The sequence below is a fragment of the Silurus aristotelis genome (assembly GCF_946808225.1).
Source record: "Silurus aristotelis genome assembly, chromosome: 26".
NCBI lineage: Eukaryota > Metazoa > Chordata > Actinopteri > Siluriformes > Siluridae > Silurus > Silurus aristotelis.
The window spans coordinates 12,230,652-12,247,470 of record NC_139599.1 but is presented as its reverse complement, the minus strand read 5'-3'; the positions used below and the strand labels follow the sequence as shown (position 1 = coordinate 12,247,470).

Below are 16,819 nucleotides of genomic sequence, written 5' to 3'. Positions count from 1 at the left end.
AAGAAGCTTCCAGTGAGGCCAAATCAACAATTTGGTACATTCTAAAAAAGAAGAAAAGCCCTGGCAAACTTAGCAACAATAAAATATTTAGGCTATAGAAAATGTCTATGGAAGATCCTAAAACAAAAATCCCCTTCAAGTCAAAAACACTCTTGAAGAGTTAGATGTATTAATGTCAAATTATGCAATCAAGAAGCACCATGAATGTGGACACAGTGGGTTTACCTGAAGATGTAAACCACTGCTAACAGTAGCTTCTACTGTAAAAAAAAAAAAAAAAAAAACCTTGTACCAGAATGATAGGAAGAGATAAAAAATAGGGTAGGGAAAGGAAGGGATGGGGAAAGGAAGACTTCATGTTCCAAAGCATACAACATCTGTCAAACATGGAGGCAGTGTTCTGACAGGGTATCTATATGTGCCAAAGGAACTGGGTCACGGCTGATGTGAATGCTGAAGGAAGTATCAGGGTGAAATCTAAAGTATGTAAAGCTATACTTATCAAAAACAGCCTTATGCAGCAAATCCTAAAAGATTATACTTTACATAACATAATAATAAGGAAAGCAACCCAAGAGCTTTTTAAGATGAAATGAAATGTTCTTAAATGGTTATTCATCTTTACCTATGCATTATAACTACTGAAGACATAACAGTGAGTAAAAAAAAACCACTACAGCAAGCGGCAACTGAAGGTGGCTGCAGTAAAGGCTTGGCAAAGCATTTCAGCTGAGAAAACTAATTATTTTCTCTGGGTTTTAGATTTCAAGCAGTCACTGACTGCAAAGAAGTTGCATCCAAGTATTAGAAATAATCTCCATATATTTACAATTATGCTGTTTTTCTTAATTATATTTGAGTCTTAGTATAATCACAGTGGCACTGAAAGGAAAGTGATGACTATGCTAAAGAGGTAGGTTGAGTCCTCCCATACTAAATAATCAACAGTATAATCAGGAAATGTGTATGTTTTGTGTAAAACTCACAACTAAAAAATTTGTATTTGTGCATTAAACAATACACATTGTAAGAAAGACGTATATTTAGAGCACTATTGAGCAAACCGGAGGTGGCAAACTAAATCTCCTTAAGATGACATGAGGAAAAAACATTGAGAGACTCTTTTTGATGGAATGGTATCCATGTGAGACTGCCCATAGACAGCAGATGGTGAGTCACAAATGTAGAAAGCTTCAAACAGAAGAAGAGTATCAGGATAAAACAGAATAAAAAGGTCTGGCCACAACAGTAGAAATATGTCAGGCAACAGCCTCCCATCATTAAGCAGAAGTGCACATGAAGCTAAACAAAGTGAGAGAGAACAGATTAGTAGGTACGTTTTAATCCAATAGTGGATTAATATGTTAAAAATTGTGATCATAGTTCCAGAAGGGACTCTAGCAGCACTAGATATGACATAAAAAATGGATCCAGAAGGTGGCACAGCCTCGAGGGCACCTTAAGGCATCATACCACCCTGCCGACAAAACACCTGAATGAGCATGTCCATGAGTCCTACAGACCAGCATCTGTTATTTAACAAAATGAACCTGGACATAATGGGTTATAAAAGATGAAAAGTCGAACAGATACTTAGGTACTCTTTTTGGTACTGAAGGTTATTAGTAGTATCATATATCCCTAATATGAAATTATTTTGGGTTGATTACAATGAATAAGAGAAATATGCACATCCAGAAACATCCCAGAATCAGTATGTTACAATGATCTAGTGGAACGGTAATAAAAGTATGATACATTTTTTTGCATTGTGGACCATCACAATGGTTCTGTGATAAAATTATTCCATACTGGTATATTATTTACTAGACCCAACTGAAGCCAACTAGTCTATCTAGTTTGTCAAGCAGAATGCTATCTATGCTATCAGTAGCTGCAATTAAATTCAGTAATGAAAGCAAAAAGACACGAAAGGTCATGAGGAGCCAATGGTAAATCAATTGCCATATAACACAGTACTGGATGAAGCCAAAATTTCATGTATAAAAGTATCTATGTATTTGATTCCTATGCAAGTTGAAGCTTAGCTGCTATGGTAAAACTTTTCTATGATCTTAAGCCATGTTCACACATAGCAATAACTTGTGTCCTGGGTGACTGGATCAGTAGTTTGACAGCTTAGATTCATAGCTGTTCACACAACAAATATTAATATCTTTCCAGTGACCTCTACACGGATTGAATTTTATAAAATTTTTTAACTTTGTGGTCAACTAATGAAACTTGTTTGATGCATCGGAAATGAGATGACAAGCTATGATGAAGCTGAGAAAAGCAGCTGTTTTTTTTTCTGTGCTTTATCCCTTAGCCTAAGGGCACCGAGCTCTTACATATTTATCACCATTTCCAAACAGCCTCACAAAGATATTACATATTTTCTGAATAGGGAACCGATGTAGTCAATTAGTTGCTGTCTAATACACATCAAGCACATCCACTTCAAATGTGATCTTACCATACTGTATGCATCCATGACCACCACCAAATGTAGTTTGAGTACTTGAATGCATCTTTGAGATGTATTTGATCCCATTTACACCTGTAATTAGCACTAGCAATTTTTAACAAATGTATGTAATGCATTAATAAATAGTAATAGTAAATGTGGTCTTTAATATAAAGATAAAATTTATGTTGGTTTATAATTTTCAAGTTTAAAAGATTCTGGTAAAATATTTCTATTCAGTGTTTACTAACTACTAGTTATTTGTTAAGTGGTATCTATTTAAAAACATTAACAGGTTTAATGGTGTTATATGTAGCACATATCAAATTTATGTTTTTTCTTTTGTCATTCCCATTGGTTTATTTCATTAGTTATTGTATGAAATCTCACATTTACAGTTATTTCTTTGTTTGTTAATCACTTTTTGTTAATTAACTACTTTTTAATATTTATACCACTAAGTATTACCAGGAAAAGAAAAAAAAAATAGTCAGTATATCCACAGTAAGGCCAGTGAGTGGGTGAAAGCACAAGTCTCATTTATGGTTAGTAGTTCTATTGCCAGCCTTATAGAGATTTCCGTTTCTGGCCAGTACAAAAAAAATAGATGAAATGGCTTTGCCACTATTAGATTATTAAAAAGAAAAAGTATCATACATATTAAAGATAATGGTGGCAGGTGATGAACCAGTTGTCAAATAGGGATTGAGAGTTGTTACCAAGACTGTAAAAAAAAGGGTATAAAAAGTCTATGTTTGTGATGTAACTTTGAACACTTCCATGGAGCGGTTTGACTTTGTTTTCTGCGGGAATAAAGCCTGAAACTTTGACATCACAACCCTGGATTCTGTACTTAGTCTTTTGGTTCTGGTTGAAGTTCTGTTTACTAAATTTGTTTGGTCTTGTCTCAATCAGCCATGACAGTATTGGATATAGAATATTGTACCCTGCCCTAAAAAATGTACACAGGGCTTACACAGACCTTTTTTCAGCAACATGAAGTGGACTAAAATGTCTCAAACAAGCACACCTTGCTGCAAAATATGTCAGTCTAGAAAGCAGACTCAACAAGCGACAATGTGTGCTATCATCTCCAAATGGAGAAAACTTGGTGAAGTAGTCAGCCTACAAAATTTCCTCAGAGTGTGTGCTGACGACTCATCCAGAGAGGTAAAAAAAAAGAACATGCAGAAACAACCATCGAGCTACAGGCCTCACTTTCTTTAGAACAGTAAACGTGAATACCAAATTTTAAAAATAGACACGATTGCACCACAAGAATATTGAAAATAGTCTTCATACAAAAGTCACAAATTATTTTGCAATCTTTTTCTGTGGAATGAGTCAAAAGTGAAATTTTTTGAGAAACCCATTATATCTGGCATAAAGCAAACAGCATTTGACAATAAGAACATTATACCAAAAGTAAAAAATGGTGAAAGTAGAGTGATGGTCCTGGGCAACTTGTCACAATTGACTGAACTATGAATTAAATTCATAGTCAAAAGTGAAATTTTTTGAGAAACCCATTATATCTGGCCTAAAGCAAACAGCATTTGACAATAAGAACATTATACCAAAAGTAAAAAATGCTGAAGGTAGAGTGATGGTCCTGGGCAACTTGTCACAATTGACTGAACTATAAATTAAATTCTCTGAAAAATCCTAAAATAAATGCCTGGCCATCAGTCTGTGATCTGAATCATAAGTGCACTCGCAAGACAAAATTCCAAAGAGCAAGAGCAAGTACTAATTTCACATTTCATTTTCTTATCGGCTTTTCAGTGAGTGCCTCATTGAGCGTATTTAATCAGATAGACATGTGAATAGGAAAGGATTACAGCTCTGGTGACCAAGCCATAGTATTAGGCATGACTTTGCAGTTATCTTTAGCCATTCCCCATGCTGAAAGCTATAATACTGGAGTTGCGGATCAATGCCTCTACCGAAGGGTTTTAAAATCTCCTTTACTGAATTTATACTATGACTATTATTTTTCCCATGCTGAAAGAATGAGGATGTTGCTAACAGTAATGGGTTTTATTACCTGTATTGTACATAAGAATGTAAAGTTTTTTTGTAAAATGTTATTAATATACACAGTATCTCACAAAAGTGGGTACACCCCATTTGGCAATATACTATAGAAAAACTGCATAAATACTATATATATAAAATACTATAGAAATCAAACTTGGATATATTTTATAGTAATCAATGTGCAGCTTGTATAGTATATATAAATCCGAAATAAGAAAGGAGCTTTGAGGATTTTTCTCTGCTTGACAGGAACATACATATTTGTGTATCTTGTGTTAGAGCAGTTAGAAATGGTGCTTTGAATACAATTCTCTCATACTGACCACTGAGTGTTCAACATGGCACCTCATAAAAATAAAAATAAAAAAGATTTGAGATTAATTAGAATTAATAATTAGAATTGTTGCTCTATAAAAAAAATGGCAGAGGCTATAAGAAGATTGCTAACACCCTGAAACTGAGTTACAGTACAGTGGCCAGGGTCATGCAGAGGTTCTCCAAGATGGGTTCCACTCGTAACAGGCCTCTCAAGGGTCCTTCAAAGTAGTGGAATCCTCATGCTGTGCATCAGGTGCAGAAGCTGGCTTAAAAGAGTGTTGTCAGCATTGCTTTAGAGGTTGCAGAAGTGGAAGGTTTGCTTGTCACTGTTCAGACCATATGCCACAATCTTCAAGTCGGTTTGCATGGTCTTTGTCCCAGAAGGAAGCATATTTTGAAGCTGGCTCACAAGAAAGCCTGTCCAAGAGCATGAATTACTGAAACCATGTCCTGTGGTCTGATAAAACTAAGATAAACTTGTCTCCAAACACTAGCCAACATAACTGCTTTGCTGAGGAAGCTGAACGGGGATGATAATGAAGTGGCTAAGTATGTTTCCAGACCTTAACCCTATTGAGCATCTGTGGGGCATTCTCAAGCGGAAGGTGGAGAAGCACCATGTGTCTAACCTCCAGCAACTTTGTGTTGCCATTATGGAGGAGTGGACGAAGATCCTAGCAATAACGTGAATCTCTGGTGAATTCCATGCCTATGAGGACTTAGGCAGTGCTAGATAACAATTTTGCTCACACAAAATATTGACATTTTGGACACAGTTTTGATATGTTCACTTAGGGTGTACTAACTTTTGTTGCCAGCTATTTAGACATTAATGGCTGTATGTAAAGTTACTTTCAGAGGACAGTAAATCTGTACTGCTAAAATATAGTATTTGATTTCTATATTATTTTCCCTTCAGAAGATAGACTACTCTCTTTTTTGAGATACTAATATATATATATATATATATATATATATATATATATATATATATATATATATATATATATATATATATATATGGTATGTCCAAAACTTGGCATCCAGGACTGAGTAGGGTTCAAAATAATAGAAAAGGCTAGCAATGTCAAATGAGACTTTTATTTTTAGTTTCTATGAGAAATAATTAGAGCATTTTTTTAGCTGTGTCCAGAGTATGTGCTTGCTTTAGGCAGTGTAGCAGAGGAAGTAGATAAGGATGAGCAGCTCAAGACAGAAAGAATGATAAAAAAGCAGAAAAAGCCTTTGAGATCACAGTTGGGACCTTTTGAGAAAAGGCTGATTCAGACATTGGAGATGGCAGCTGCTGCAGGGCCAAAATCCCTAATGCGTCATTTCCTCCTGATGTTTCTCAAGAGTCACCAGTTACCAGCACTGAAACAGCTTTCTAGCCAAAAAAACAAAAAAAAAAGCCAAAACCAAGGTAAAATCCATTATTTACAATTTCACCCCTGGGTGTAGGTATGGCTAAAGCAGTCTATGTGGTTGTTAGAGCAGACTACATAAAATAAAAATTATTAGTAGTAGTTTGTTTGCAGCAAATTATACATTCAAAAAAGGATTTGTATGATATAACTCTATATACTTTACCATGTAGAAAATACAGTATTTACACCATTATGTGTAAAAAAAAAAAAAATTGTTTAAAAAAAAAAAAAAGTATGCATTGATGTGAATCAGACCAACTTAAAAGCTGTGCTGTATCAGGGCTATCAGTTCAGAATTGGCAAGAAAATATAATCATAGGTCATACACCACCATTTTAGAAAAGTCAACCACTATCATGCTCGGACATCATCCATCTCCATGGTGTCCGAGAGAGAGAGAGAGAGAGAGAGAGAGAGAGAGAGAGAGGTATTTCAATTAATGTTCACTGACTGTAAGAGTAACTGATGTGCACAATAAGGGCTTTTTTCTTATTCCATTCATTATTATAATGTAATAAGGACCACTTGCAAACGATGAGTGCATGGACTATGTCCCTGCTTCTTACCTTATTTAATATGCCAATATACTATTGGTGCCTTGAATTTATAGGCATACTACTTATAAAGCGCATTGTGCCTTTAGGAACATGAAATTCTATTTCTGTCTACATGTGTGCATTCACAACCCATGCTATGGAATGCTCTATGTATGTGGTAATGCTCAAACTATGTGCCTCAATAGTATCACATACATATATGTCCTAATTGCCATTTGTTTAACTGAACTATAGCTTCATTGACTGATGTTTATAAAAGCCATGGAAAATAAATAGTTTGAAATTTACTATTCAGCTATTAATTAGGGCATTTTTTTCCCTTTAAGTCAGTTAAGGCTTTAGTTTTTTTGTTTATTTTACGTATGATGTTGATTATGTATATGTATTTGTGAAACTAATCTTGATGTAAAAATCATGCATATTCCAACTTGATCTGATTTGACATTTTACATGGTCTACCATGTATTTTAAATGAATAATGAATTCTCTGAATATTTATCTTTGTTATTCAACGTTCTTGCATATGCCAGAACTTCAGCATGTCTACAAATCGAATACTTGCCTGCACATTAATAAACTGCCAAAATTGAACATATTTAAATGCAATTCATTAGCTATGCCTGCAAACATGGTGCTACTATGACCACATCTTGCCATCAGGTTAGCAGATCTAATAACTGAGATGGCACTTTGTTAGGTTGATTAATCTTAGCAGTGTAGTTTTAAAATTGTAATCTGACTTTGGATGAATAGATTAATAAAAAACATAAAATGTTGTGCTTGCACACATTGTTAGAGTTTTTTTTTTTTTTTTTGGTAAGAAATTACTTTTAAAGTCAGGGTAACTGTTGGATGAAACTTTTTTATTCTTGCTATTCCAAAAAATTACCCTCAAATAGCATTCGCAGCAGAAAACTATAGTAAAGGACTCCCTGAGTGGCATGGCTCCCTGAGCTGCCTGGTTGCTACATTCCTGGGTAACCATGCCTTCTATTCCTTCTAAAATAACTGCTTTAGGTGAATCCCCTGCAGTTTCCTACAAATAATACAATAAAAAGTCTCAATGTGAACTGATGTGTTTTGGGATTTTTGGGTGATTAACTAGAAAGTTTGTTCCTACACTGTAATATAATAGATTGTGAGTTATATGCAGTATATAGGAAGGCTTCAGAAGATGGCCTTAGCACAAACATATAGTGTTCGGCTACTGGGAGTAGACTGTTACTAGGAAGGTCAGAGCCTTGCCTATGGTGGTTTTCAACCTTCGCAACTTCTAAGTTCACTATTTTACCAGAACATAGCAAGAGAACAATAGAGCAAAACAAGGATTCATGTAGGTGCTCCCAAGCAGTTGAAAAACGTTCCATCAATAATGGAATAACGGATTTCAGGTGAGGCTTGTTACCTAAAAGAGACAGTACCAGCCATGGTGAAAACTCTAGCCTGGAGGTAAATGAATGCAAAGATAACAGTCAAATATAGAGGAGAAAAAAGCACCAGCATGCAAGGAAATGTGAGTAGGTTACATACAAATTGTGTAAGTCTCAGAATTAATTAAAACACTAATGTAGGTAACACATAAGCTGCTAATGTTAGGACCCTGGAGCAAGACCCTTATTACAAGTATTCTAAAATAAAAAAAAAAACAATAAAGAAAACAAAAAGGAATGCAGCTTTGTAAGAGGGCATGTAACTAAGAAATAAGAAACAAACCAGAGATAAACCAGTAAATAACCTCAAAATAAATTGGATAAATAGTACGTGTTGTACTGTAAATATACTGTATATGTAGAGTAAATGTACCATATACATTGTATGAACATTCAAATATCCAGCATGTTCAGACCATGTGTACTAGATGTGCCAAAACTAATAGTATTAAACCTACTCTATTACATACAATGCAAGTGTAAAACATGCAATGGTATTGTAATATGTGTATCATTAATGAGGATGATATACAGTAGATATTTTAAGTTTGATAAAGACTACTGGGATTGTAGGATTCTGTGCTGGGCTGTGATTTGATAGTTTCAATGTTTCCTAGTGTCAGATTTCAGCCTCAGAGATATGGCTGCTACGGACTCAAATCTCCAAGAACACACACACGTTTTAGTTCTTAGTATCCATGCTACTGTTTAAGCAGGTGTGATCAATTACCTACACTGTACTGTACATGCACTCAACACTTCGATGAAATATGCTGAACTGTGACTTCTGTTTTTTGACTGTTACCAAGCCAAGTTTCGATAGCTTGTTGCCAAACAATTTCTGTCCTTGTTTTGACCTTGTTTGCCTTCATCTAGTCTGTTTTGTGAATTGCCTGAATGTCTCTTGTAGTTTGGCCACAATTTGGACTTGTCTTCCTTATTCAATAAAACTGTTGCAAAGCATTAGATCCTTCCTAATCCTTTATTGTCTACTTATCCAGATTTGTGGTTGGTGACTTTCAGTCTAATTGCTATAAATAGCAGTTTTTAGCATTGTAGCATTTATAATAATAATAATAATAATAATAATAATAATAATAATAATAATAATAATAATGTTTAATTTATATAGCGCCTTTCCCAAGCTCAAGGACGCTTATATGTCATGTATATGACATATGTATATGTTTTCACACTATGGACATACTCTAGGTTTGGTATCTGCAAAAGCACTTGCAGCACTTATTCAGGCATCTACACCCAATGGAGTACAGCTTATATGTTGTTATATTTATTGGAGCAGGTTTTGATGGAAGGGCAGTTTTTTAGGTACAAAACTATTTTAATGTGATTAAAATGTGTTTGAGGATGAGTTGATATAAATATAAAATTAGAAAATATAAACTCTTGCTCGTGGACAACCATTTAAACAACCCAGCTACAGGCCATACATATTTGCTATTACAATTTATTAAAGGCTTCTTATAAAAAAAAAAAAAACATTAACTGGCCAATGTACACCCCCAAGCGGCACTGTGAGAATGACAGCAATGAATTTCCGGTTGCTAGCGTGATTGCAGGGTAAGCTCAGACAAAGTTCAGTAAATGTCATCAGGTTTCATCACTTTGGTGACGGTTAATTTGTGTGACGAGGAGAAGGTCAGCACCTGTGTTTCATCATGTTTGATCTTGAACAGCAGAGAGAACAGAAAGTGCTAGAAGTCAAGGGCCTCTTTACACAGTTTCCCCCAACCCCATTGGCTGTTAATTCTTTCCCCTACTTTACAAATTCCCAGTCACTACCCACATGCCATGCAAAACCAAATGAATGCCCTCTATGCTAATATCCTAGCAACGCAACAGTGCACGCATAATCTGCACAACATTCAACAGTTCAATATACATTCTAAGTGTGGGCTTTAAAAGTTAACCTTATCAAGAGGGCTACTGTATAAATAGACTTATTATAAATACAATTTATAGAGGCATTTCACAAAAATTGCAGTCATCATTTGATAAGATGACCAGAAAATGGGGTGAATTAACATTTGGCACTTTCTTACTTCATCACTTTGTTTAACATTTTATATACAATAATGGTCTAACGTTAGTTTAGGGGTGCAGTCAGTGTACCAATGTGCCCATTGACCAGTGCGCCAGGGCGCTGTGCATGTGATTCAAGTTCTTTCACTCTAAACTTGCTAGACCGTGTCTTTATAGAGCATGTTTTTTGCACAAGGGCATTGTCATATTGGAACATGTTTCATCCACTTAGGTCCATTCAAAGGGAAATTTTAATGATTTATTTTAAAATGACAGTTGCTTTCAGGACAATGTTTGGAAAGGCCTGGTGTCTGGAGTCTACAATCTTTGGCCATACATTTTATATATAATAGTTATATTTATATTATATAATACAGTCTCCTTGCTGTTATTCTCAGGATATCTTTGTAGACATTTGGAAATGTAACTACAAATATTTTATCCCCCAGACATTTTCTTTACCCTAACTCATATCCCAATAGAATATCCAATGCCAGACATTTGCTTCTTAACTAGAATAAAGTCCATATGTAGGAGAGTGGAACATTGCCTAAACACACTGAGCACTCTGAAGTGTTTTGTTATTATTTCGTTAGAGGAGTCATAAGATTCAGTCCCTTAGGCAGCAGGGCACAGGACAGAAATACACTTACGATATAGTATTTAACGAGACATTGTTTTGTTTGGGGTAAGAATCTTTTGCACTGGAAAGCCCCATTTTACAAACTCTTAGATGCATCGCATTATTTTATTCCAGGAAGTCTTCAGACAGGTTAAGGACAGGTTGATCTGGTGCAGTCTTTATGCCAGGACGGATTTGATTGATGAATGATTATAATGAAAAATGACTGACAATATTTAAATTACATTTCTGCACTATATCACTTTTTGGCTTCGTTTAAAGCCTGGCTGTCCCCGATGCAGTACTTTGCATGAATAAGGAGATTCAGGGAAGCAGTGCAATCAAGACGGAGTCATTATTTTAAAAATGGGATTCTGATTCTATACCTAAATAAGTTAATCTATTTCATATACAATAAACTATGTGTAAAAAGTGGCTATGTTTACGACTGGAAATGATTTATTTTCTAATAACCACATATCTGAAAGTGTTTTATTTCTTTTATACCATAGTAGTATGTCAAAGTTTCACATTTGATTATAAAATGGAATTTTATGTTAATGTTCCCTTTCATCTCTTAAGAGAAAGCTTCTGCTATCAATTACAATGTCACAACTACAGACAGTTGCTCTATTAATTGTCCTCTTGTTGCACACACTTTTTTTTATTCATTATCCTATACATTTATGAGCTCTTAGTTGTTATGTAAATGGAAGGTTTGTTTCTCTCTTTTGCTTAGAACCAACCAGCTTTAAGTGTTTCCATTTGCTGACTGAAGTGAATACTAACAAGCGTTTGAAAATCAAAGACAATAACACAGACAACTGCGTTTTGGATGCTAGGCATTACTTTTAATGCCTCTATAAAGACAGAGCATTAGAACTAATGAAAAGAGTTCCACTCTCAAACGGTTACATATTGTCAGACCTGTATTGCACCATGGAATTGTAAAGAAAGAAATGGTAGTGAATGATGGGTAAAATGTGTTATATTTTAGTATTTGTTTGCATGTGTGGCCATGATTTTGGGGCCCGGAAATGCTCCAGGAACAATAGAAATATATGACTGTTCTTATTTTGTGAGGACTTTTGGGTAAAAGTCCCAAGAAGGATGGTAAGCCAAATGTTTCTGTGTATGTGCATGAAAGAGCACTCTGTGGGGGCTTTTTGAAGTCTTTAATGAGGGGAGAAGAGATGAAAGGCAATTACAAGACTGTCCTCGTGCACACACAGCTAGGACATCTGAGAACCCTCCTACATGTCTGCAAAGCAAAGCTGTAGCCTTTATTCCTCCTCTTTCTGTTAGTTGTGGGATTTTGACATTTGGATAAAGTCTTTATCACACACATCAATACATGTTCCAGCCTACATCAGGTCCCTTCTTACACACTGTGTTCATAACATTCATTGAATTACAGAACTGAAAATGAACGCTTCCATAAGGAGCTAATAAACATTTTTTTGTACTTTGTTTTGTCTTACAGCAAAGTTTCTTGGGAATCAACTGCTAAGTTATGGCCAGGACCTCACTTTATCATTTACGGCTGAATTGAGGGAGCTCTTGCCTGAAACTGTAACTGTGGTTCTCGAAGGTTCTGGAGTATCAGTCAGAGCCAACCTGTTTTCGAAGCTGTATGTGGATAGTGACCCTAGCCACACCCCTCATAACATCTTCACACTAAGGTATGTGTATAATAATTAATATAATGAATGTGTTTATTAAGCAGCATAGAAGTGAATTGGTTTGTAAAATCATTTGTAAGGGATTTAACACAGATTTTGTTTCCTGAAAATTCTGTTTGTACATGATGTATTTGTTACCACAGATTATATTTTATACAGATTATACCTTCAAGAATAAATAGCCAGTTGATTTTAATTACTCACCCACCTTTTGTTAAAATAATTAATCTTATGAGTTGATATGATTCAATTTACAATTTGCTACAAAACCCTAGTATATAATATGCCTTATCAGGCTTCTTTCAAAACACAACACGTCTTCATGACACACTTCCTGTTTTTCCAACATAGTATCATGGAGGCTTAATTGGAAATTGGCCTTCATCGACAAATGCATATTTGAAAATGAAGAAAAGCAGTGTTAGCAAAAACGTTGTGGGAGTTTAGTTCATTGTTTGACCTTCCAAGCAAAAAAAAAACCAAATTGGGCTTCCGTATTTTTCGGACTATAAGCCGCTACTTTTTTCCCACGTTTTGAACCCCGCGGCTTAAACAATGAAGTGGCTAATTTATGGATTTTTCCTGGGTTTTTCCCGGTTTCACAAACTTCATGCCAAAAAACTGAGCACAAAAACATTAGACCAATGGAATTTCCGAACAGAAACGAAAAAACGCACCTCACCTGTGTTCTGAGCTGCACGGCTTCGGGAGAAAAAACTTCCATCGGCTGATTTTTTTACGCACGACGATGCCAAAAGATAAACTCCAGAGAGAAATAGTTGTGAAAGGAAGGAGAAAGACAGTGAACAATTACTTACTTGGTCGGCTACTGTTTGGATACAAGCCGTTGAGTCTGGGTGAAAGGATAGCTTCAGTCAGAGATAGCTTCTCCAGTTGCAACAGAAATCATATAAGCACAGACAGGTTTCCAAAAGTCATGCTTTTTTATTTTTCTTGGCAACAGCATTACGGGTTAGTCAAAAAAACGTAGAAATGAGCATCAGAAAATAATTATCACATAATCCTCGTTCTCCACACATGCAGTAATTGCGTAAAAATGCAGTGCCAGGCTATTCTAAAAATACCGCTATGCTCCCAAAGGAAGCGCAATATATTTCACCCGTTACACCGTGTGTAACGTGTCTTTCGTTAAAGCCTGTGTAAAGTACATTAGTGTAGAGAGCTAATAGACAGATGCGTCTTATTTATGTTAAAACTAAAAATATTTGTAAAATTCAGTGGGTGCAGCTTATATATGGGTGCACTTTATAGTCTGGAAATTACAGTAATTTAAAGTAGGGTTACCATTTACCTCATCCATAGAGACTGAAGTGGCTTCACATTTAGGGCATTAGGTCATTTAGTTGCCCATCAAATTTTTTATTTGTAGCTAGAAGCCCAAGTTCCCAGAGGAAACCTAATGTGGACACAAAAACAGAATGCTGAAGTCAGGCATAATTCCTAACAGCTGTGCCCCCTATACATTGTGATGAAACTTTTAGCATGATTCTTTATATTTGGTGAGTAAATAAAAATAGTTTAAATCTATGAAAGGAACAGCATTTGGCAGAATAAATAGACAATGAGGTGTTGAAAGTCGGCTTTAAGCTTTGTAAAATAGTGTTCTGATGTAATTGCCTGTCCAAGCTGCAGTGTTACCAGTGAAGGCTTTCTGCTAAATGCAAGGACATAATTGTTGCTTCAAAAAAACTGTGACTTTGCTTACAGTTAAAGCCATATTTACGGAGTTTAACCTTGGTTGATGCATATTAAGTGTCATCTTTGAGCCTAATACTTTACTTTTTAAAACATTTTGACAGAGGCTTTAAAGTGATGGAGCATGTAATAAAATCCTTAAAATATGGTAATTAGAAACAGAACCCCAAAGACCATCCAATTTTGTACACACACAGACACACACACACACACACACACACACACACACACACACACACACACATATATATATATATATATATATATATATATATATATATATATATATATATATATATATGTCTTATCAATGCTTTTCAATGGGGTTACGGTCTAGATTTTGTGGTGGCCAATCCATGTGTGAAAGTAAAGCTTCCTTAACCAATCTTTTACAGTTTGAGCCCACTGAATCTGGCATTGTCATTGTAGATTATGCTCCTGCCTTCAAAGCAGAAAAAGTATTTAATTAAAAGAAAATATCATTCAATGTATTTTGTCAATATATCAGATGAACAGATTTCTGGCACATATAGTTTTGCTAAAAATAGACCTGACCAACTGAAGCAACCAGATCCACTTAACCCAGAGACTTGTACAGTAGGCAATAGGCATAATTGATGTATCACTTTATCCTCCTTTCTTCTTACCTGAGGTGCCCATCATTTTGGTACAGGGTAACTCCAGACTTATCAGGGCATATGACCTTTATCCACTGCACCAGAGTCATTGTTACAAATTAAATACTTTTTTCTGATTAGCCCCACTGATAAGTGTTTTTCTTAAGGCTACACACCTGTTAAGCCCCAATACCTTGAGCTCGCTTCCCACTGTATGTGTAATAATGCTCTTATTTTCAGTATTAAACATAGCTGTGAGTTATACTTGGTTGTTTAAGAAATAGAAAATTTTAATATTTTTTTGTGTTTATATGCAAACCAGATTCCAAAAAAGTTGGGACACTGTACAAATTGTGAACAAAAACAGAATGCAATGATGTGGAAGTTTTAAATGTTAAATTTTTATTAAAAATACAACATAGATGACATATCAAATGTTTAAACTGAGAAAATTGATCATTTTAAAGGAAAAATAAGTTGATTTTATATTTTGTTGCATCAACATGTCTCAGAAAAGTTGGGACAAGGCCATGTTTACCACTGTGTGGCATCCCCTCTTCTTTTTATAACAGTCTGCAAACGTCTGGGGACTAAGGAGACAAGTTGCTCAAGTTTAGGAATAGGAATGTTGCCCCATTCTTGTCTAATACAGGCTTCTAGTTGCTCAACTGTCTTGGGTCTTCTTTGTCGCATCTTCCTCTTTATGATGCACCAAATGTTTTCTATGGGTGAAAGATCTGGACTGCAGACTGGCCATTTTAGTACCCCGATCCTTCTTCTACGCAGCCATGATGTTGTAATTGATGCAGTATGTTGTCTGGCATTGTAATGTTGGAAAATGCAAGGTCTTCGCTGAAAGCGACGACATCTGGATGGGAGCATATGTTCTTCTAGAACTTGGATATACCTTTCAGCATTGATGGTGCCTATCCAGATGTGTAAGCTGTCCATGCCACACGCACTCATACAACCCCATACCATCAGAGATGCAGGCTTCTGAACTGAGCGCTGATAACAACTTGGGGTATCCCGAAGATCACAGGCATCCAGTATGGTTTTCCGGCCTTGACCCTTACGCACAGAGATTGATCCTGATTCTCTGAATCTTTGGATGATATTATGCTCCGTAGATGATGATAACTTTAATCTCTATGCAATTTTTCTCTGAGAAACTCCGTTCTGATATTGCTCTACTATTTTTTGCCACAGCATTGGGGGAATTGGTGATCCTCTGCCCATTTTGACTTCTGAGAGACACTGCCACTCTGAGAGGCTCTTTTTATACCCAATCATGTTGCCAATTGACCGTAATAAGTTGCAAATTGGTCCTCCAGCTGTTCCTTATATGTACATTAAACTTTTCCGGCCTCTTATTGCTACCTGTCCCAACTTTTTTGGAATGTGTAGCTCTCATGAAATCCAAATGAGCTATTTGGCATGACATTTCAAAATGTCTCACTTTCAACATTTGATATCTTATCTATATTCTATTGTGAATAAAAAGTTTAAGATTTGTAATTTGTAAATTTTTGCATTGCTTTTTTATTCACAATTTGTACAGTGTCCCATTTTTTTGGAATCAGGTTTGTGTAAGAATAATGGAGTTTATTATAACAGCAAATAGGGACTAAATGTCCCACATATGAATCTTATGCTCTGGTGTCCACAAAAATGTCATATACTTTATATCCAAAAGTATTCACAGGGCTTCATTTTTCCCCATTTTGTTATGTTATAGTGGAACATCTTCCCAGAAAAGTAGAGGTTATTATGTAGAATGGGATGTTTAAAAAGCACATACAAATCTTATGGCCAGGTGTCAAGAAACATTTGTGTATACAGTATATAAAATATTGGGGTTTAGAAACTATATTTAAAAAAAAGTGGGCTGGTGATTTAT

The 16,819-nt window shown here is 35.5% G+C and overlaps 1 protein-coding gene across 1 annotated transcript in view; it reads left to right on the top strand.

The window, feature by feature from the left end:
- The window catches only part of lamc3 (laminin, gamma 3), a 135,762-nt gene that overhangs the window by 56,730 nt on the left and 62,213 nt on the right, over positions 1–16,819 (top strand). The window contains exon 10 of the mRNA XM_083531702.1: positions 12,388–12,586. Within this exon, the coding sequence (XP_083387828.1) occupies positions 12,388–12,586 (199 nt within the window). The remainder of the gene's footprint in view (positions 1–12,387; positions 12,587–16,819) is intronic.